The 20,926-nt window shown below is 40.7% G+C and overlaps 1 protein-coding gene across 3 annotated transcripts in view; it reads right to left on the bottom strand.

The window, feature by feature from the left end:
* Positions 1-20,926, bottom strand: part of atp11a (ATPase phospholipid transporting 11A) — a 28,157-nt gene that overhangs the window by 2,507 nt on the left and 4,724 nt on the right. The window contains exons 2-30 of one of the 3 annotated variants that reach the window (XM_061271893.1): positions 13,800-13,922; positions 12,696-12,785; positions 11,589-11,669; positions 11,400-11,507; positions 11,204-11,332; positions 11,039-11,142; positions 10,618-10,665; positions 10,423-10,487; positions 10,260-10,341; positions 9,536-9,686; positions 9,255-9,452; positions 9,056-9,169; positions 8,868-8,927; positions 8,637-8,803; positions 8,482-8,553; positions 8,348-8,421; positions 8,178-8,281; positions 7,921-8,102; positions 5,784-6,032; positions 5,548-5,725; positions 5,376-5,478; positions 5,166-5,311; positions 5,028-5,087; positions 4,837-4,964; positions 4,195-4,330; positions 1,850-1,915; positions 1,682-1,785; positions 1,432-1,597; positions 574-677 (exon numbers count right to left, since the gene is read on the bottom strand). In XM_061271893.1, the coding sequence (XP_061127877.1) occupies positions 588-677; positions 1,432-1,597; positions 1,682-1,785; positions 1,850-1,915; positions 4,195-4,330; positions 4,837-4,964; positions 5,028-5,087; positions 5,166-5,311; positions 5,376-5,478; positions 5,548-5,725; positions 5,784-6,032; positions 7,921-8,102; positions 8,178-8,281; positions 8,348-8,421; positions 8,482-8,553; positions 8,637-8,803; positions 8,868-8,927; positions 9,056-9,169; positions 9,255-9,452; positions 9,536-9,686; positions 10,260-10,341; positions 10,423-10,487; positions 10,618-10,665; positions 11,039-11,142; positions 11,204-11,332; positions 11,400-11,507; positions 11,589-11,669; positions 12,696-12,785; positions 13,800-13,922 (3,378 nt within the window). In that variant the 3' untranslated portion in view covers positions 574-587. Of the gene's footprint in view, positions 1-573; positions 678-857; positions 953-1,431; positions 1,598-1,681; positions 1,786-1,849; positions 1,916-4,194; positions 4,331-4,836; positions 4,965-5,027; positions 5,088-5,165; positions 5,312-5,375; positions 5,479-5,547; positions 5,726-5,783; positions 6,033-7,920; positions 8,103-8,177; positions 8,282-8,347; positions 8,422-8,481; positions 8,554-8,636; positions 8,804-8,867; positions 8,928-9,055; positions 9,170-9,254; positions 9,453-9,535; positions 9,687-10,259; positions 10,342-10,422; positions 10,488-10,617; positions 10,666-11,038; positions 11,143-11,203; positions 11,333-11,399; positions 11,508-11,588; positions 11,670-12,695; positions 12,786-13,799; positions 13,923-20,926 lie in introns of all 3 variants that reach the window. The other 2 variants (XM_061271897.1, XM_061271892.1) reach the window with 2 other exon arrangements.

Here is a 20,926-nt window from a genome sequence, read left to right as displayed (position 1 = left end):
TCATTCTCCATTTTATCTTTTCTATTTCAATTTCAGACGCAACAAATTACTTTATAATCACAAAATAATGAGCCATAGTCTTTTTGATTCATGATTTATAGTCTTCAGCAGGCCACTTATGATTGATTTCATCACACAATGCTTCGGGCCAGTTTAAATTTAGGAATTTGCTCCATATATAAGGCGCACCGGACTATAAGGCGCACTGTCGGCTTTTGAGAAAGTTTTTGGTTTTTAGGTGCGCCTTATAGTCCGAAAAATACGGTAGTAGTTTTTTTTTATTTTTTCTCTGATTGGTCAACTGGGATGTTGCGTCCACTTTTATAGCTTCCCTATTAAGAACCAAACCATGCAAATAGAACCATGAGCGGACCGTTCAGCACCAAGGCTGTTTCGGTCGAAAGGATGCACTCGGTCACCAGAGGGCCCCAGAGATCCAAACAGATCAAACCACCCAAGCAGCCAACACACATGCACAACCACCTGATAGTCAGTCTCAAATTTCATTGAGGTAGGAAAAAAAAAACTTTATTCGAATAAGAAACACACACACACGCACAAAGTAAGCTTTACCATGCTGAAGCCTTCTAGGCTTGTGTGACAGCTAGCCCACCTAGCAAGGAGTCAGAACTCAGGCAGGCTTCGGCCTCCTCATAAGCGCTATTATCTGTTACATGCTGCGTACACAAACACACACCGCACACACACATATATATACACAAACATTGTCTCTTCATAGTTGAATCCAGATGCGACTTCAGTTTCATGCAAAACGAACGAATGGAAAAAGCAACGCGGTAGGAAAGAGGAAGTGTTCGAGTAGGTCGGACTGAAAGGGAAGGAAGCGGATGGGTCACCTCAGGGTAGGCAGGGGTTAGAAACTGATTCTGCTGGAGGTCTGAGACAGCATAAATATGGTGGAAGGCTGAGAGGCAAGGCATCGACGTTTCATCTACCAGGGGAGCAGAATTGCAGAAGGAGAAAACAGGAAGTCAGAAGATGGGGAGGGAAAAGAAGGGAAGGGGAGAATTTAAAGCTCAGGAGAAGCAGTCAGATGTATCAAAAAAAGATACAGTGACTAAAACTAAAGGTCAGAGTGAGAAGAACATTTTTAGAATCAGTTGATTAGCTTTGGACAAGTCGAGGGAGATGAGAAGGTCATATGGAAGAAGCTCACTGCCGCGGACAACATTTGTACCTGGACAATGAATGTACTTAACCTAAAAGGATTGGGACCATATTGAGAAAACAAGTTCAGTTGAGTCCGACCTCCCTCATTCTGAAATCAATTAAAGGAGCATACACACAGACGCTGACTGACTGGGCAGTCCTAGTCCTGCTGACCTTCAGACACTGCCGCGGTCTTACCAAACTTAAAATGACACCATTAATGCTGAGCTGGTCGTTGTTAACGACTACGGAACAACTCACCTGTATACGTTCAGTTGTGGTGGGCCATAGTGACCTCCAAATGACCTTCTTAAGCACATCCGGTAGAAGACTGGCTGTAATTAGCAGTACTATGCTAAGCCAGGCGGGGCCGCTAGACAACATCTGCATGAATACATAGTACATCCTTTGGTAGTTGAGGAAAGGCCTGCGGGACACCAGACATGTTGTGACAACTAGGTCATCAGAAAGCAACATTCCAGAGCCAAATGGGAGCGTGCAAAAGGCCTACCAGATGATCCCTCCCCACAGCAGAGAGAAGACCACAAAGAAGATAAGCGAGCCCCATATTACAAAGTGGTTGATCCAGGTCCAGTAATGTGTATCGAGGGCCAACTGGGGGCAGAAGAGCCATGTCAATGTGTGTGCGTGAACTTGGGTGTGTGTGTGTATGATGTACCTTGAATGTAACAGTGAAGACCAGCACTGTAAACACCAGCGTCCCAAAGGTCCAGTTTCCAAACATCTGCAGGGGGGAAAAAAAAAGATGTTGCTCCTGTTTGTGTCCCATCGACCAATCATTTTAATTCGACCAAACAAATATGGTGGAGTAGTTCACAACCAGATATCATTCTATATGTGTGCACAAGATCAACATGAATCAATCAATCAAACAGATGGTGAACAACATGAAGCGGCGGGAGGGAGTAAGGGAGGGAGGGGGTGTTGTTAATAATGATACTCGAGTATGCAATGTTGGCGTCATTAAATAGGCCACAACAAATAAAGACCTGCCTGGACCTTGGATATTATTGTTTTCTTCTGCCCAAGTTAAGAAAACATCCAAAGTACTTTTTGCAAGTTGAATCCATTTCAATTCTGTCATCATAATAGCCATTAGTGGGTGGATGACAACATAAACAACAAATTCACACGGCGCCAAGTAACCTTTCAAACACTTCACTTTCCTCGTGTCAACAACAACAACAACAACATCCTCCCACGGTATTTACGCAAAGTAGCTTGTCCACGCCTTAATTAATGGACACAGACAAACACCATCTTTAAATTGGAACAGATACATTTCTACTAAAAAAAAAAAAAAATCGGTGCTAACTCTATACCATTCAGGTTCCAATGGTTTGTCACTGGGCAGGACCTTCTAGCTTAGATCAATTGTACCTTTTGTATTGGTGCCTTTAAAAATGATACCATCTGTAGGCGAACATCCATTGAGTACCTTAGGGTACATACCGTTTTTTTCCATGTATAATGCGCCCCCATGTATAATACGCACCCTAAAAATGGCATGTTGATGCTGGAAAAAAGCCTGTACCCATGTATAATACGCACCCAAGTTTTGACTCCTACTTAAGTCCGTAAATTATTTCAGAAAATAGATCATCTTTGGGAACAAGCGGATGTTATTCTGCCGGTCGGTATCACTGCGCATGCGCTAGCAAACTCGATAGCGAAGAAATGTGTCGGATTTGTGTAGGGCACATTGTGACAGCAAACAAGCAGATGATCGAGCAAGCGTCTGATACGAGAGCATTGTGTTCGGATGGAGCGTGTTTGACGTGAACAGCAGAGAAGAAAGCGCATCTATAATGGCGGCCTCCGTATCATATCCGGATTAAAAAAAAATAATAATAAATAAATAAATATTTTGTTTTTTTGTACCCATATATAATGCGCACCCCAGATTTTAGGACAATAAATTAGTTACATTTTGCGCATTATACATGGAAAAAAACGGTATTTGTTCTCTTTATAGGCACAAATAAAATGCATAGGTATATATAACAGGGAGTGTAATGTTTTGCACAGCCACGGTTGCATGTTAACAATGTGAGACTTCATTTTTTGGTGACAGTTAAGACAAACATTTAATGATCTCTGGGTAACATAAGCATACTAAAACCAGAATGATTCATGACCTGAAAAATGTTCAGTATTGCATGCCGGAGTGGGTCCTTGGGAAACCAAAGACGGGCCCGAAATGTAATGAGGGGCAAATGAAGCTTCAAGATGGTTCATGAACCCGTTGTTGTGTTTACTTAGACCTCTAGATGGCAGTCTCTGATCACCAAAGAGCTGACTTGCCATTTCTTAAATCTCTCACTTTAAGCCAACATTGCCATCTATAGGAGCCCAAGAATACAACAACTGGTTCATGAAGCTTCATTTTCCCCATCACTATAGAAAAGTTTGTTTTTTTTGGTCACGTGAACTGTTGTCGGTGGAATCAAAAGTGCAGCAAGCGTGGGTATGAGTGAATATGCTACGAGCCTACTGCTGGTGTTTCTACAACAAGCATCAAGAGAGGGAGGGACATGAGATGAGATTGGGAAAAATGGTTGCTTCCGTATGAGGAGTCAGTGCCAAAGGTCAAAGTGGGGAATCTCGGTGGGGGCGGACATTGAAACGTGGGCAGGCTTACCATCTGTGTGTTGGTTGTCATTAGCTAGGAGGAGGAAAAGAGAAGCATAAAGAAAAGGCAACACAAAGGTAAGAGGAGAGGAAAACAAAAGCCAGAAAATGAAAAACAACTGAAAAACAGTTTGGAGAAAGAAAGAAAAAAAAAAAATCAATGGATGCAACAAAAAATAATTAAGGAGCTGACAAAGTTTTAGGACAGTAACACCGGCCAAGAGTGAAAAAAGGCAGTGACGACATTTGAGCAGACAATCTAAATGCTCTCTTTTGCAGAACTGCACCTGGACACTGAAGATGAAACTAGTTCAACAACCGTGTTATTATTTCCTGTGAATTGTTGAAGTAACCAAATGTTGTTGGCGCTACCTGTCCATTGCTGGTAAAGGTGGTGTTGTCAAACAGGAAGTAAGCACCAAAGAACATCACAATGGCGTCATATACACCTAAGACAGTCCAGTAGATGAAGATGGGCCACCGCAGTAACGAGTTCTTGGCAATGTCTCTGTGGAGGGAAGGATGAACCGTGATGGTGAGCATTAGCATTAGCTACCGTCATTTCTGGACTATAAGTCGCACCAGCCATAAAATGCCCAAAAAAGTGAAAAAAACCCATATATATGTATATAAGTCGCTCCTGAGTATAATAGAATAGAATAAATCTTTATTTGTCATTGTCACATGTACAACGAAATTTAAAAAGTGCCAACCGATCCGCGCATGAGATAAAAAATAAATAGAATAAATAGATTATAAAACAAATACAAGCTAAAACCCACAAGAAGAACATACCCAGACATAATCATTTATGTTTAGCTGCATTCATAAGTCGCCCCCCCACCCAAACTATAAAAAAAAAAAAAAGCGACTTATAGCCCGAAAATTACGGTAATCGACACTTTACTGTCTCGTTTCAGACGAGCTACAAAAATGCTGGCGTCAGCCTCGAGTGACCCTTACGACTAACCTGGACAGAAAAAATACAAGGTGACAACTATGGTTAGCTCCAACCTGTACAGAGCTGGGTCCTTCTTCAGGATTTGCATGTTGATGTGCTGCTCGATGAGACTGTAGACCAGAATGGGCAGCGAAGTGAAGCTAATGTTGTAGAGAGTCAAGTAGGCGGTGTCATACAGTGGCTGAGGATGAGAAGAGACACAATGATTCATTTCGAGATGTATTTCTGCGTTGCGCCTCCCTACCTGTTGTGAGAAACCACAGAAGAACTGGTACAGGAACTGCGGAAAGATGAAGCAGACATTCTGGCGGAAGGGAAACAAAGATGGTTGGTCTATGCTGCGCTTTGCATGAAAACAAATACACAATCCGCACGCTGGTACCTTGTAAAAGAAGTACTGTACAAGTTCAGAGATGCGGATGTAGTAATAGTGTCCATGGACGAGGAGAATCTTCTTCAGGTGTTTGAATTTGGGGATGGCATAGTCGCTGTTCCTCACTGCCTGACGTCCCTCTTTACCCATGATACCTGAAGGCGGCCATTTTGTCCCATGAAATGCTCCTCAACTTTTTAGGCTTGACAGTGTTCTCACCTATGCCAACATGAGCTTCAAGGATCATGCTGACATCATTGGCTCCATCTCCGACAGCAAGTGTGATTGGATGCTCCTCGGAGGTCTTGATCAGCTTCACAATCTTGAAAAGTATCGGAGAAGGGAAAAGCATGAAATCGTCACATTGGGAGGAAGACTTCCTGTTTCGTACCTGCGCTTTCTGGAGCGGCGCCATCCGACAGCAGAGTACGGCACTGCAGTTGCGGCAAATTTCCAGGAAGATTTCTTTGTAGTTCCCCGAGTTGGAGTCCTCCTGGCCTGGCTTCATCACTGTCGAGAGGGTGGCTCCGTCGATGATGAGGCCGTAGTCCGTGTAGTCACCCGATAAACTGAAGCGCAGATGTGACGTTTGAATTTCTCTCCCCAATCATCTGCCGACAAACTCACCCAGAAACGTCCCTGCTCATGCCACCGTGGTGCCTGAGGACAGTTCTACTCAGATCGAAGAGGACATCGTGAAGACTTTGCTCCTCTGTGCGCTTGGTGGTCAGCTCCAGGATCTGCGTGTTGCGGTGGAAAAGCTTGCTGGCGTAGCAAGTGGCGGCCGCCGTCTCCATCTTGTCACCCGTCAGCACCCACACCTTCATACCGGCCTTGTGCAGAGACTCGATGGTGTCCGCCGCTTTTTCTTGCAGTCTAAAAACGGAGGAAGGATCGAGGAGATTGTTAGAAGGCATCGTGAGGTTTGAACCTTCCATTTGCCGTATCGCCAACTGAAGAAGGAACAAGTCAAGGGTGAAACGCAAGGGGCAACTTTCTGTCTAACTCACTTTGCAAAAGTCCAAGATGATGTCCAATTCCTAACAATGTCTTGGCATGAAATAACGATTGAATCATTCAGCGAGTCGTTAAGGCGGTAGCATGCATGAAATGGAGAACCGATGTGGTGGGATGATGGGAGACAGCCTTCCTAGATAAGAATACCACCCATTCATCCATTTTCCACTGTCGATCCAATTTAGTTCCAAACAAGCGGAATCCTATTCCAGCCAATTAGAAGTAGGTCGCCGGAAAGCCATTCACACTCAGATAGAGTGATCCCTCGCTACATCGCGGTTCGTTTATCGCGGGTTCAATCCATCGTGGATTTTTTTTTCCAAATTCAAAAAAAAAAAATCACAAATTCAAAATAAAACTTCTAAATTGAGGAATGATGGCATAAAAGTTGCCCGCAGACGGCAGGGAGTGTCCACACAATTACAGTAAGTACACTTTTTGTAAAAAAGTTGTTATAATAAGAAGAGTTCTAAAAGCACATTTACAGTATTGTACCTTGTTATAAAAAATATATAATACCGTAATTTTCGGACTATAAGTCGCGTTTTTTTTCATAGTTTGGGTGGGGGGGCGACTTATACTCAGGAGTGACTTATGTACATACCGTAATTTTCGGACTATAAATCGCGTTTTTTTTCATAGTTTGGGGGGGGGGGGCGATTTATACTCAGGAGCGACTTATATACATATATATGTTTTTTTTCACTTTTTTCGGCATTTTATGGCTGGTGTGACTTATACTCCGGTGCGACTTATAGTCCGAAAATTACGGTATATATGTTTTTTTTCACTTTTTTGGGCATTTTATGGCTGGTGCGACTTATACTCCGGTGCGACTTATAGTCCGAAAATGACGGTAATAAAAGAGTTCTAAAAACATATTTACAGTAAGTACACTTTTTGTAAAAAAGTTGTTATAATAATTAGAGTTCTAAAAACACATTTACAGTATTGTACCTTGTTATAGAAAATATATAATAATAAAAGAGTTCTAAAAACATATTTACAGTATGTACACTTGTACCTTGTTATAAAAAAAGTTGTTATAATAAAACATTTACAGTATGTATACTTTAGCTATGTCTACATGTTACACACACACACACTATTTTTATTTATAATTATATTATTTATACGGTATTTTCTGTACGTCATTTATACTACGTATTAATATAGCATTTACATGTTTGAAACTATTATTTAATCTTCTAATGATAACATATGCACTTCCGTATAGGGTTTAATATACCGTATTTTCCAGACTATAAAGCGCACCTAAAAACCGCCTTATAGTCCAGTGCGCCTTATATATGGACTAAATTCCTAAATTCAAACTGGCCCGAAGCATTGTGTCATGAAATCAAGCATAATTGGCCCGCTGAAGACTATGAATCATGAATCAAAAAGACTATGGATCATTATTTTGTGATTATAAAGTCATTTGTTGCATCTGAAGTTGAAATAAAAAAGATAAAATGGAGAATGTTTTGATTTGGATTAAAAATCTGACATGATGCATTAATGGTGCGCTTTATAGTCCGGTGCGCCTTATATAAGGATTAAGTTTTAAAATGGTCCATTCATTGAAGGTGCGCCTTATAGTCCGGTGCGCCTTATAGTTCGGAAAATACGGTACACAAAAAATGGTGACACGACTTTGCGGATTTTCACATCCAATTATCCGCCATAAACGAGGGGTTACTGTACATGGTTCTCAACTGAACCTCGCATGGCGGATTGTGTCTACCTGTCTTCCACAGCGGTGGCTCCTAGCAGGATGAGGTCTTTCTCAATAATGTCGTAGGCCTCCGCCAGCCGTTTCTCCCTGTCCTGTAGTGCCAACTTGGCTCGACTCAGCAGTTGGCACACCTCCTGGTACTGCGCTGGACTGAGAGGCCGATATGCCACACAGAGTGTCCTAAGACCCTCCTTGGGGGAGATCCGGTTGGCCCATGATGAATGCAAAAAGGGAAATAGCGTGGAGTGGCACGAGTATGGACTCACCACCGCATTGTGCTCCACCCGAGCTCTGACTTGATCCACCTTGCCTGATACGACCCTCGGGAAGATGGACGAGTCTGCTCCTTTGCAGAACAGGTACAGCTCACCTTTGCACAGAAACGAAAGAAGAAGGATCATGGAGAAATCAGACCCGAGCAGAACATCCATATTACCGGTGCTGGCCTTGACAATGACGCTCATCCTCCGTCTGACCGAGTCAAAGGTCAGAACTTCCAGGAGTTCAAACCTGATGGAGGGAGGTTGAACATGTAATCGTTCTCTGAAGCTCCTGGATCAATCCACTAACCTCTCAATCTCCTCCTCTCTGTTCAAGATCTCCATGTGACTGTCTTTGAGTCTCAGATACGTGAAGCCGAGCCTTCGGCGAGACAAAGACATTACAAATGGTCCAATAAGAGTCTCCGTGCGTAGTTGCGTCATATCATGTGTGTATTAAGACACCTCTTCATGCCCTCCACAAGCGCCACCTCATCCGGGGATGATGAGATGTAGAAGGAAGTGGACTTGCCGTGATGGATGCCCTGCTTGATGCCGTCTACCGTCTCCTCCTCTTTCACTTGCACGGTGTGGCATAAGCACAGCGCACGGAAAAACAACTCCTCGCGCTCCTGTCGTTTTGAGAGCCAACTTAGTACTCTGAGTCGTGGAAATAATATGGTGGCCTGCACTCACCCTGGCCTCGGGACCTGGTGATGTGTCAATCATGTCCATGCTATCTGCACCGGGCATCACCTAATGAAATGATAGAAATGGAGGAAGCGAGGGATTCAGAAACAAAGCAATCGGAAGATTCGTAGATGCCTTCTCCGCCGTTGATAAAGAATCGGTTCGCGGCATGAGGATCCTCAAAAAGGGCGAACCTGTCCATTGCAAATAGCTTGGGCGACGTAAACGTGTCCATCCACGCAGCACTCGATGAACTCCATGTTGTTTTCCGTCAGCGTTCCCGTCTTATCCGTAAACACGTACTCCACCTGGTGAGAAGATCGAAAGGCTAAATCTACGGAAATGCCACCTGGAGAAATTGTTCGCAAAACAAAATAAGACATTGAGGGGAACCTGTCCCAGCTCTTCATTCAGGTCTGATGTGTTGACCACTGCTCTCTCCCCGAGCTCCTGGTCAAACATCTCATCATCCCACATAATGAAATAGGAGCCCAGGAACTTCTGCATCTCCACAGTGACGTACATGGAAACAGGGATGATGTAGTTGAATAGGACCATGAAAGCCAGGAAGTCTGTGAAGGCTCTTATCACCTGTGGAGGCAAGAAGAAGCTCAACAAGAGAAATAAATAAATAAATAAAAAGAATAACCAACAGTGTGACACAATGGACTCACAATATTTCTCTGCCTCTCCACCTCAGTTCTTTGATCGTACCAGGGCTCGTCTCTGGTTGGGTCGGCCTGCCACGCGTATTTGAGCACCGTGTTGATAATGGCCTTGATGATGAGAATGCATAAGTAGACCACCAAATAGGCGTTCATTGACCTGCCAAGACCAGAGCTGTTAAATATCCTCTGCACAAATTGTGTCTGGATATGTACCGTATTTTCCGGACTATAAGGCGCACCTTCAGTGAATGGCCCGTTTTAAAACGTTGTCCTTATATAAGGCGCACCGGACTATAAGGCGCACCATGAATGCATCATGTCAGATTTTGAATCCAAATCAAATCATTCTCCATTTTATCTTTTTTATTTCGACTTCAGACGCAACAAATTAATTTATAATCACAAAATAATGATCCATAGTCTTTTTGATTCGTGATTCATAGTCTTCAGCGGGCCACTTATGATTGATTCCATGACACAATGCTTCGGGCCAGTTTAAATGTAGGAATTTGGTCCATATATAAGGCGCAGCGGACTACAAGGCGCACTGTCGGCTTTTGAGAAAGTATTAGGTTTTTAGGTGCACCTTACAGTCCGGAAAATACGGTAAATGTGACGGTTGGAAAATATAGATGGAAGGATGGAAAGCAAAACAATCTGCTAAAAAGCATACAAAAAGGTGGAAAATTGAGGCTCCGTTTTTTGGGTGACAACGTACAGAAAAGCTTACTTTTCTACTGCAGAGCGTTTCTGAGACTTGGACTGGTAGTTGAGAGCCATCTTTGTTTCCATCCCGGTGTAGATGACAACTGCTACAATAAGAGGGTGACAGAAAAGCCATGACAATCTCCTCTTTATGGAGACTTGACAAATTGTATAACCAATATATTTACCATAAATGTACTCCGTGTTCTTCAGCGTGGCTCCTCTGAGAAGCAGGTTCTCGGATCCTAATGGCCTGTGAACAACAACAATCCTGATAAGTCGTCTTTTTCGGAACCATGAGGAAAAATCTCTCAGTATATACTAAAATCACTGACAATCACCCAATCTATTCTGTATTTGAAGGGGACCCGTGATAACTTTACCTCGCCACTGGCTCATTGTGCATATAAATGTTGATGCGACCGACAAACCTATTTGGAGAAAAAAAAAAAAAGTCAAAGAGAATCAGGAAGAACTAATGTACCGTATTTTCCGCACTATAAGGCGCACCTAAAAACCCCCAATTTTCCCAAAAGCCGACAGTGCGCCTTATAATCCAAATATGGATTTGTGGATGAGGACTAATTTATTAAAGGAACGCGTTTATTTTGTGCGTTGTGTGATATTAACGTTTGAGCAACGTTAAGTTATTGATATATTGTTGTTTTCACTATTTCGAGTGTCACTATATTGCGATTGCATTAACGTTTGAGCAACATTGAGTTATTTATTCTATGCGCCTTATAATCCAGTGCGTCTTATAGTGCGGAAAATACGGTATGCAAAAATGAAGCTTTCACTAACTTGTACAGATCTGGCTGTGGTTGTTCACATTCGATGGTAGCGTGGATTGAGTCCACCTCCTTCTCAGCATTGTAAGCTTTGGTGTCCTGCACTGCATAGTATGTCTGCAAAACATTCAGGCTATTCAAACAACAGGAGACAGACAAGACGTCCGGCGTTGCGCACCTTGTGACTGCTCTCGCCGTCAAGACTCGCCGTGGTGACAAAGCAGGTTCCGTCATCCCGGGACGAAGACAAGAGGATGAGATCGCAGGGAAAGGATTCGTCTTCTTTCACAAAGACGACGTCTCCCACCTGAGGGATATTGAACGGGGAGGTAGGTCAGTAACGGAGTTGGACACACAAATGTTTCGAAACACACCCGTAGTTTGCGACTCTGCTTGCGGATCACTTTGCCGTTTTGCACCACGTGGACGGAACACTGGTTGACGGAGTTGTCGGCTTTGTGTCTCAGCCAGTCCTCGTAACCCTGAGAAGAAGAAAGCGTCCCATAGCGGGTGGTGACGGGGTAGGTGGCGTGACGCCACCTGACCTTTAGGCTCTCTCTTACCTGTTTGATCGCCGTCACGGTGATGACAAAAAAAAGCGGGAGTCCGCTCGTGATTGGACTGGTGGGTGTGTCAATGATCAACTGGAAAAAAACAAAACAATGGAAAGACATTTTCCAGCTTTCAAAAAAGACACAATGACATTAGCCATTTACCGTTTTTTTCCATGTATAATGCGCAAAATTTAACTAATTTATTGTCCTAAAATCGCATTATACATGGGTACAAAAAAAAAAAAGTTTTTTGTTTTTTTTTAAATCCGGATATGATACGGAGGCCGCCATTACAGATGCGCTTTCTTCTCTGCTGTTCACTTCAAACACGCTCCATACGAAGACAATGCTCTCGTATCAGACGCTTGCTCGATCACCTGCTCGTTTGCTGTCACAATGTACCCTACACAAATCCGAAACATTTCTTCGCTATTGAGTTTGCTAGCGCATGCGCAGTGATACTGACCGGCAGAATAACATCCAGTTGTTCCCAAAGATGATCTTTTTTCTGAAATAATTTTACGTTTACGGACTTAAGTCGGAGTCAAAATTTGGGTGCGTATTATACATGGGTACAGGCTTTTTTCCAGCATCAACATGCCATTTTTAGGGTGCGTATTATACATGGGGGCGCATTATACATGGAAAAAAACGGTAGTTCCACACAGAAGATGTCCAATTCAAAGAATGCAAAAATAAATACTAATGCGAATCAATACGTCTTTATAGAACCCAAGAGTGCTTAATGGGCCAAAATGATGGCGCTAGATAGATTGGCCGATTAGTTTGGTTCCTCGCTTTGTGTTATGATGGGAATGGAATGGGATGAACACAAAAGGTCCATTTTATTTTGACTTCTCATGCAATAGCAGCCACACGGCAAGAAGAAAAAAAATTGTTGTTATCCAGCGTTTGCTTTTCAATTGGGCTGGGCAATGGTAATCCCGATTTCAATTGCGGCTTCTCTCCATCTTAAAAACACAATTGATATTGTGCAGCCTTACATGCAATTCTCACTATTTCGGTTTACGAGCAATGCCTTATAACTGGACCATGGTGAAATAATCTTGAATAAAAATATAACAACATACCGTTAGCTTTAATGGGGCACTTTACCTGAACCAAAAATATGATGAGGAAATAGAAGTTGGCAACTCTCCTGAACTGCTCAAACATGTTCTTGGGGATGAAGTTCCAAAATGTGTACTGAGAAACACAAAGAAGTCATATGAGCTTTTGGATGTATCTCAGACAATCACAGTGACTGGGAGAAATTCAATTCAAAGAGATATTTATAGTTTTTAGCATTTATTGATTGATATATCTTTATTTCGAACATATTTTATTGATTAATGCATGTACAATAATCTCTAGACTATAAATTGCTACTTTTTGCACAAGCTTCGAACCCTATGCGGCTTATCTATGGATTCTTCATGACTTTTATCATAGTGTGAAATAATTTGTTTGGGTAATGCAGGTCATTACCCAAATATGGCTTATACATATTCTGGTGCATTTTATAGTCTGGTAGCTTTTTTTTCCCTCCTGTATGCCGCCTCAAATGATGCGTTTGTTTATTTTATTTTTTTATTATTTATTTATTTATTTGAGAACGTTTTAACTGGCCGACGAGCGTCACAAACAGGCTTCTGCCTTCATGCGACGACAGATGCACTGCTTGGCGCCCCCCATCTTTGTCGGCCCCGGCTAAATTGGAGCGCTTCAGCTGATTGTTATTTATTTATTTATTTATTTATTTATTTATTTATTTATTTATTTATTTATTTATTTATTTATTTATTTATTTATTTATTTATTTATTTATTTATTTATTTATTTATTTATTTAAATGTATTTCATTTATTTATATGTATTTAATTTAATTGGAGCACTTCAGCTGATTATTATTAATTTAATTTAATTTATTTATTTATATGTATTTCATTTATTTATATGTATTTCATTTAATCGGAGCACTTCAGCTGATTATTATTAATTTAATTTAATTTAATTTATTTATTTATATGTATTTCATTTATTTATATGTATTTCATTTAATTGGAGCACTTCAGCTGATTATTATTAATTTAATTTAATTTAATTTAATTTAATTTAATTTAATTTAATTTAATTTAATTTAATTTAATTTAATTTAATTTAATTTAATTTAATTTAATTTAATTTAATTTAATTTAATTTAATTATGCTTTCACTGACCTTTGAGGACACTATGCGGTTGTCCGGGAATCTTTGTTGAATGAAGGCTTCGGCCCCTGGAGGAGGCTCCTTGTGTCCAATGTAGATTGTCCTGCTGTCCACCCAGTTCTCCTCACCCACACACTGCCGGGAAATTCATCATAAATCATACAGACATCACACATTATTTCAACAGCAGCATGTCATGTGACACCAATGTTCCCCCTAAGCAATTCACAAACAGGATAGCAAAGCATTCGAAGTTCCTTTGCATTTTAATCAGCGCGACCGAGGGTGCAAATCTAATTACCGTAATTTTCGGACTATAAGTCGCACCGGAGTAGAAGTCGCACCAGCCATAAAATGCCCAAAAAAGTGAAAAAAAACATATATATGTATATAAGTCGCTCCTGAGTATAAGTCGCCCCCCCACCCAAACTGTGAAAAAAAACGCGACTTATAGTCCGAAAATTACGGTATTCTACTTTATTTTTTTGAAGCATACATTGGCACTCCCACTCACCACTGAACAGGTGACTCGTGGCTTGGTCTATTCCAAAAGTCCATAGTTTACAGGCCCTTTAAATGAGACTCTCTCGTTCTGGAGGTCAAATGTTGAGAAAGGTTTACGTTTGAATCAATTACCGTATTTTCCAGACTATAAGTCGCTCCAGAGTACGTCTCACCAGCCATAAAATGCAAAACAAAGAAGAAAAAAACTGAAATTTTGCATTTCTGGCTGACATTTAGAGTATTGTACCCTTTGAGAGTAATTGATTGTTAGGGGTGTAAATCGCGGGTTTTGTCACGATACGATATAATATCGATATAAAGAACTACGATACGATATTTGCCGATATCTTAAAGCCTGCTGCGATTCATTCACGATATATCGCGATATAGTGCTCTACGATCGATTTTCTTTTTTTAATAAAAAATATAGGACAATATCCTGATTTATAACAATTCATACGCAAAATCAACAAGGTACTGCAAACTCTTTATTTAGGAAATGACAAGAGTATTGCAGTATACGAAATGCTTATTTTAACACTGAACTTTGATGTGGTGTTTTTTCTTTAAATGTGCGGCGAGATTTGTGATCACCGCATGGCAGGATTTACAAACTGCACGTGTCTTGGCCGTAGAGCCATCTTTTCTTTGGAATCCAAAGTGCTTCCAAACGAATGACTTGAAGCCTAAAGGGGAGCCAATTTCCTCGTCTTTTTGGACACTAGCCATAGCACCAGCCCAGGAGCCGCGGACTAGTTGTCCCCTCCCCTTTCACGTGCGTGCTCTGCTCACAACACAACAACGCCGGAAAGAGGAAGCAAGCAACAATGAACTGGATTTCAAAATAGTCGCGTCTAATGTCCGAGGTCAAACACGGCGATATAAATCGATGTTTACCTTTAGCATCGATGCCAATAAATCGTAGAGCATTATATCGATTAATCGATGTGTATCGATGTATCGTTACACCCCTATTGATTGTCCATTTCTAGTGGTTTATTTGGGCTCCAGCTCATTGGCCCTGCTATCGATTGACTTCAACTTCCACCCACGTTCAAGCTTTTTGCAGAAAAGCCTGTCTGAGTTTAATCGAATCAGACGAGGTCCTTACCAAATAAAATTTCATGAAAGAGCTGGTATAATTCAGCCTTTGTTTGTAACTGGAGACATGAGGCTATTCTGAACCCTAGGTAATCTCTTCGAGCGGCGTTTTATGTTTCAGGACATGATGGCTTTCAGAAGTTTATTTATAGTTTGAGGGGAAGCGTTTGTGGTCAGGATGGATGCCCGAGATGGATGATGGGAGCCTGCAGACTTTCTATCTGTCTGCCTCAATGGAGTCCGAGTTACACTCAATGCCACACAAAAACTGTCTCACTCGTGATATCTATCTATCTAGATGAGCAAACAAACTCCACCTCTCCTATTGTTCTTTACAATTGAGTTTCCTCAAATGTGTTATGGGTAGCACTTCCAGCAGCACACGGGCCCACCCATCACAGTGAGGACACATTTCCGAAAAACTCCAACATGTCACCATCATCATACTACGCACTGACCTTCTGAACAATCCTACGCTTTTAACATGTTGGGCAAAGTTTTTGGTAAGACCCTTTTTGGGTCCTTTATGACTATGACTGGAATGCTAAAATTTGATAAAGCCGTGCTTGTTGTGGTAGAGCCTTGGCCGGGATGGCTACCGTAATTTTCGGACTATAAGTCGCGTTTTTTTTCCAAAGTTTGGGTGGGGGGGCGACTTATACTCAGGAGCGACTTATATGCATATATATGTTTTTTTTCACTTTTTTGGGCATTTTATGGCTGGTGCGACTTATACTCCGGTGCGACTTATAGTCCGAAAATTACGGTAATAGGTAATGATGGGCAAATGAAGCTTCAAGATGATTCATGAACCCATTGTTGTGTTTACTTCGACCTCTAGATGGCACTCTCTGTTCACCAAAGAGCTGACTTGCCATTTCTTAAAACCCTCTCTTTAAACCAACATTGCCATCTAGAGGAGCCAAAGAATACAACAATTGGTTCATGAAGCTTCATTTTCCCATCACTACTAATAGCCCCTAAAAAGTCATCCCAGAAATGTCATTGTAGCTGTAAAAGTGAGCACTAACTTGTTATTTACACTTCCCAGTACCCGAACCTGTTGTCCCATGTACCGTATTTTCCGGACTATAAGGCGCACCTAAAAACCTCAAATCTTCTCAAAAGCCGACCGTGCGCCTTATAGTCCAGTGCGCCTTATATATGGACTAAATTCCTAAATTCAAACTGGTCCGAAGCATTGTGTCATGAAATCAAGCATAAGTGGCCTGCTGAAGACGATGAATCATGAATCAAAAAGACTATGGATCATTATTTTGTGATTAGAAAGTCATTTGTTGCATCTGAAGTTGAAATAAAAAAGATAAAATGGAGAATGATTTGATTTGGATTAAAAATCTGACATGATGCATTCATGGTGCGCTTTATAGTTCGGTGCGCCTTATATAAGGATTAAGTTTTAAAATGGGCCATTCATTGAAGGTGCGCCTTATAGTCCGGTGCGCCTTATAGTCGGGAAAATACGGTAGTTTATTTGTAGGTGTCCACATGACATCTGTGTGTTATCTGGAGTGTAAAGATAACCAATGAGTGAAACAAACGACCATTGTTCCAATGCGGCTTTGAAGGTTGATTCATTGTTGTCACACAGAACCTCTTGTCAACAGGCAAATGATGGTGGCCTGTTCTCTGTGATATAACCAGACAACTGAATGATGCCAACTCAGGGTTTGTTGTATGTATTGAAAAAAAACAAGTTTACTTTTAGTCTGCGCTGTGATTGACTGGTGATCAGGTCAAGCTGGCTTCTCAACCAAAGTCAGCTGGGATTGGAGAATGGCTAGACTGTAAATATACGTCAGTGCTTTTGATCGTGTTTATGCCAGCAGAGAGGCCCTGATAAAAAAAAAAAAAAAAACACGTCCTTAAAAAGACGACAAAGAGCAAGCTACTCTCGAGAGATAAGCACCTGAGTGTTGATGGTGTGTTTCACATTGTGTTTTACTGATTTCACATTAGCAGAAAGCAGCACTCAACTCTTTGGGTAAGGGCGAGTCCATACTATTAAGAATTCAAATGGAATGTTTTGGGGTTTCCAAAATGTTCAGACCAGCAATATTGAGTGGAAATGCCATCATATGCATGACAGGTACCTAACTAAGCACTTTCGCTATAGGACGAAACCCTTTTTGTGAATAGCCTTAGTCGGGATATTTGTGATTTTAGAGTTTGATATAAATAAGTAATGCTTCTCTACTGGACACATTAACGCTATCATAAATGTATATTTTGCTGGAGAAGCATTATCAGCACAAACGTTGCTTATATATAGTCTATAAATATGCACACATCTGCACATCAAGTAAAGGCTTTTAAACAGTCAGGCTCGGCGATGTTATTTATAGCAAATTAGCCACATTCTATCCATTTTGAGAAACCCTTGGCTAAACCATTGAAATGTGGTGTGAGCATGGTAGTGACTCTTGGAACTTTTTTGAATAGAGGGCTACCAAGATTTTTGTCATGTGTGGCAACGTGTGTTAACAGCTGAGATAACCCATTAAAAAAAATTCTACTGACACTTCCCCGAACCACATGAGATAAAGCACTGTAACTAAAGCATTGGTAGACCATCGAAGCCATTCACGGCCTGATGTCATTAAGGACAAAATCTTCAATCAAATCAACACATCTAATATTTTTTTTTATTAAATTAAAACTACCTTTTAATTTTAAATTAAATTAAATTAAATTAAATTAAATTAAATTAAATTAAATTAAATTAAATTAAATTAAATTAAATTAAATTAAATTAAATTAAATTAAATTAAATTAAATTAAATTAAATTAAATTAAATTAAATTAAATTAACCACGAGCAGAACTTCCATGAGAATAAGCACGGTCATTCTTTCCAAACAGTCCTTATACTTGACTCATTGTGCACAGCGAAAGGGAAAGAACTGCTGAGAGTCACATGATTCCCCCCCCCCCCCCAAAACTCAACCTTCTGAGTTCAAGTCACGTGGGGTACAAGTTTGGCTTGAAGGCCACTGCAGCTGCATTTTCCCTCCTACATGTTTTGTAGTACCCAAATTATGGAAGAATTCTGATCAAAAATGAAAGCATGCAGTATGATGGTGAATTCAGCGACAGTGCCGTCTGTCCGTCTGTTTCTGTCTCAACTTCCTGCTGTAACTCAATACCTTCAATGTCTCACAAGGGTCTGGGGAAAAGAACCAAAATGCTTTTCTTCTTTTATCGCCCACCAATGTGTGTGCTTTGCCACTTTGCACATTAGCGCTTCTCGCTCATCCCTGATTTTTGTCCTGTGGGGGAGAATTTTGTGTAATGGTTTCCATTATATTATATTGCCATTAAACCAAATACAAACAAAGCTGCAATGGAAAAAGTCTCTATTGCTAACATGATGATCGACTGAAAAGCTTTGGTCAAATCCTAAAATCTTGCTTTGTTTCTGCTCAATGCCCCATCAACAATCAGCTCCAAGAAGACCAGGAGATTATCTATGCTTTTATCTCCACTAGATTAGATCAATGTTTCCTATGACTATGTTTACATTAGGGTTGTCACAAACAATTTGTTTTCGACTCGATTACCATGGCGATTTTTTCCATTCACCGTACAACCCCCGCCTCCTTTTTTGTTGATATTTTTGTTGGGAAAAATGACATTCAAAATCACGACACTTGAGTTTGCCAAAGATGACATTTGAACACTATAGCAATTTCAAATATCGTTTCATTTCACTATTGATTTTGGAGAGTCTGTTGTTCACAAGTACCTCTCTTTGCCATTAACAGCAGCTCTAGTGGACATGAGGGCTCGCTTGACGACGCTAAGTTAAGCGTTCGTGCAGTTTCACGCAAATGACTTTCCGTTTGCATCTGTTACACAGCTTAATATACCGTATTTTCCGGACTATAAGGCCCACCTAAAAATCTAAAATTTTCTCAAAAGCCGACAGTGCGCCTTATAGTCCGGTGCGCCTTATATATGGACTAAGTTTTTAAAATTTAAACTGGCCCGAAGCATTGTGTCATGAAATCAATCATAAGTGGCCCGCTGAAGACGATGAATCATGAATCAAAAAGACTATGGATCATTATTTTGTGATTATAAAGTAACTTGTTGCGTCTGAAGTTGAAATAAAAAAGATAAAATGGAGAATGATTTGATTTGGATTACAAATCTGACATGATGCATTAATGGTGCGCCTTATATAAGGACAACGTTTTAAAATGGGCCATTCATTGAAGGTGCGCCTTATAGTCCGGTGCGCCTTATAGTCCGGAAAATACGGTAATATCGAGTCTACAAACTGATTGCATGCTTTTCTAAACTCAGAAGCTGCTCTGAATGTTTTATAAAAGCAAAGATTTTCCTGGTCTACTTGTATTGTTTTGTATTAAAAACAAAGGAAATATTCTTCGCTTTAAATTTCTTAAAAAGTATCCCGAGACCACAGAGGGTGTTTTTGCCACTACAATAAATAAATAAATAAATAAATAAATAAATAAATAAATAAATAAGGACGAATAACCTCGTCTAAATATTCCCTCACATGCATCTTATTTTGTTGTTGATTCAATACATTCCGATTTTTTTCTACTCAACCACTGGAACTTAATAAAGTCAATGATTTCGTCAAAGTGTAAAAGACTGATAATATCAAAGAGGAGCAACAAGAGCATGATAACATGTGGCCAGCATGAGGCTAGGCACATGACCTGGGCTGAGTAGCGCAGTTGGAATGGATCTTACAAGCCCCAATTTATGTGGAAGAGCATTCCGGGACACCCAGTTGTTAAGGTTAAATAATTACATTTGCAGGAACTATTTAATAAAAATACTTTCTCTGACCCAAATCACTTAAGAGCAAATAAAAGCGCTTAGCATATCATGAACCAAATAGGAGATTTTTTTTAAGGTGTTGTAAACCCAAATTCGTGATTGCAGTCATTGCAAATTCAGCAGTGTCTGCTTTCTTTGTCGAAATCCCAATCAAACATTAATGTGGTGATTATTTATTCATGCTTAAAATGTTTAATGCAGTGCTGTTAAACAATAACTTGGATTTACGCTGAGTAACGCTGCACTTTGTTTCACGATTGATACGGTCGTCGGACTTCATGGTCTTTTTAGTCCGGCCCAGTTCCCGCAACCCGTGTAGGCAAGTTTCCACTGCTGCCAACTGCTTGTGTTGTTTGGAATCTCAATTCCGATCATAAAACGATAAATTGTGTAAGAAAGCGATGACCATGAAGAAGTCCGTAAATGATGGGACGCTGTTGCTGTGTTTTGTCGGAGGTCAGCAAAGGTCACAGACATTATATTACCGTATTTTCCACACTATTAGGCGCACTTAAAAACTTCAAATTTAAATTACCGTATTTTCCTGACTATAAGGCGCACCTAAAAACCTAAAATCTTCTCAAAAGCCGACAGTGCGCCTTATAGTCCAGTGCGCCTTATATATGGACTAAATTCCTAAATTCAAACTGTCCCGAAGCAGTGTGTCATGATATCAATCATAAGTGGCCTGCTGAAGAC

Source organism: Syngnathus typhle, linkage group LG2, assembly GCF_033458585.1.
Source record: "Syngnathus typhle isolate RoL2023-S1 ecotype Sweden linkage group LG2, RoL_Styp_1.0, whole genome shotgun sequence".
NCBI lineage: Eukaryota > Metazoa > Chordata > Actinopteri > Syngnathiformes > Syngnathidae > Syngnathus > Syngnathus typhle.
The sequence above is the reverse complement of the archived record's forward strand: the minus strand, read 5'-3'. Positions and strand labels throughout refer to the sequence as shown.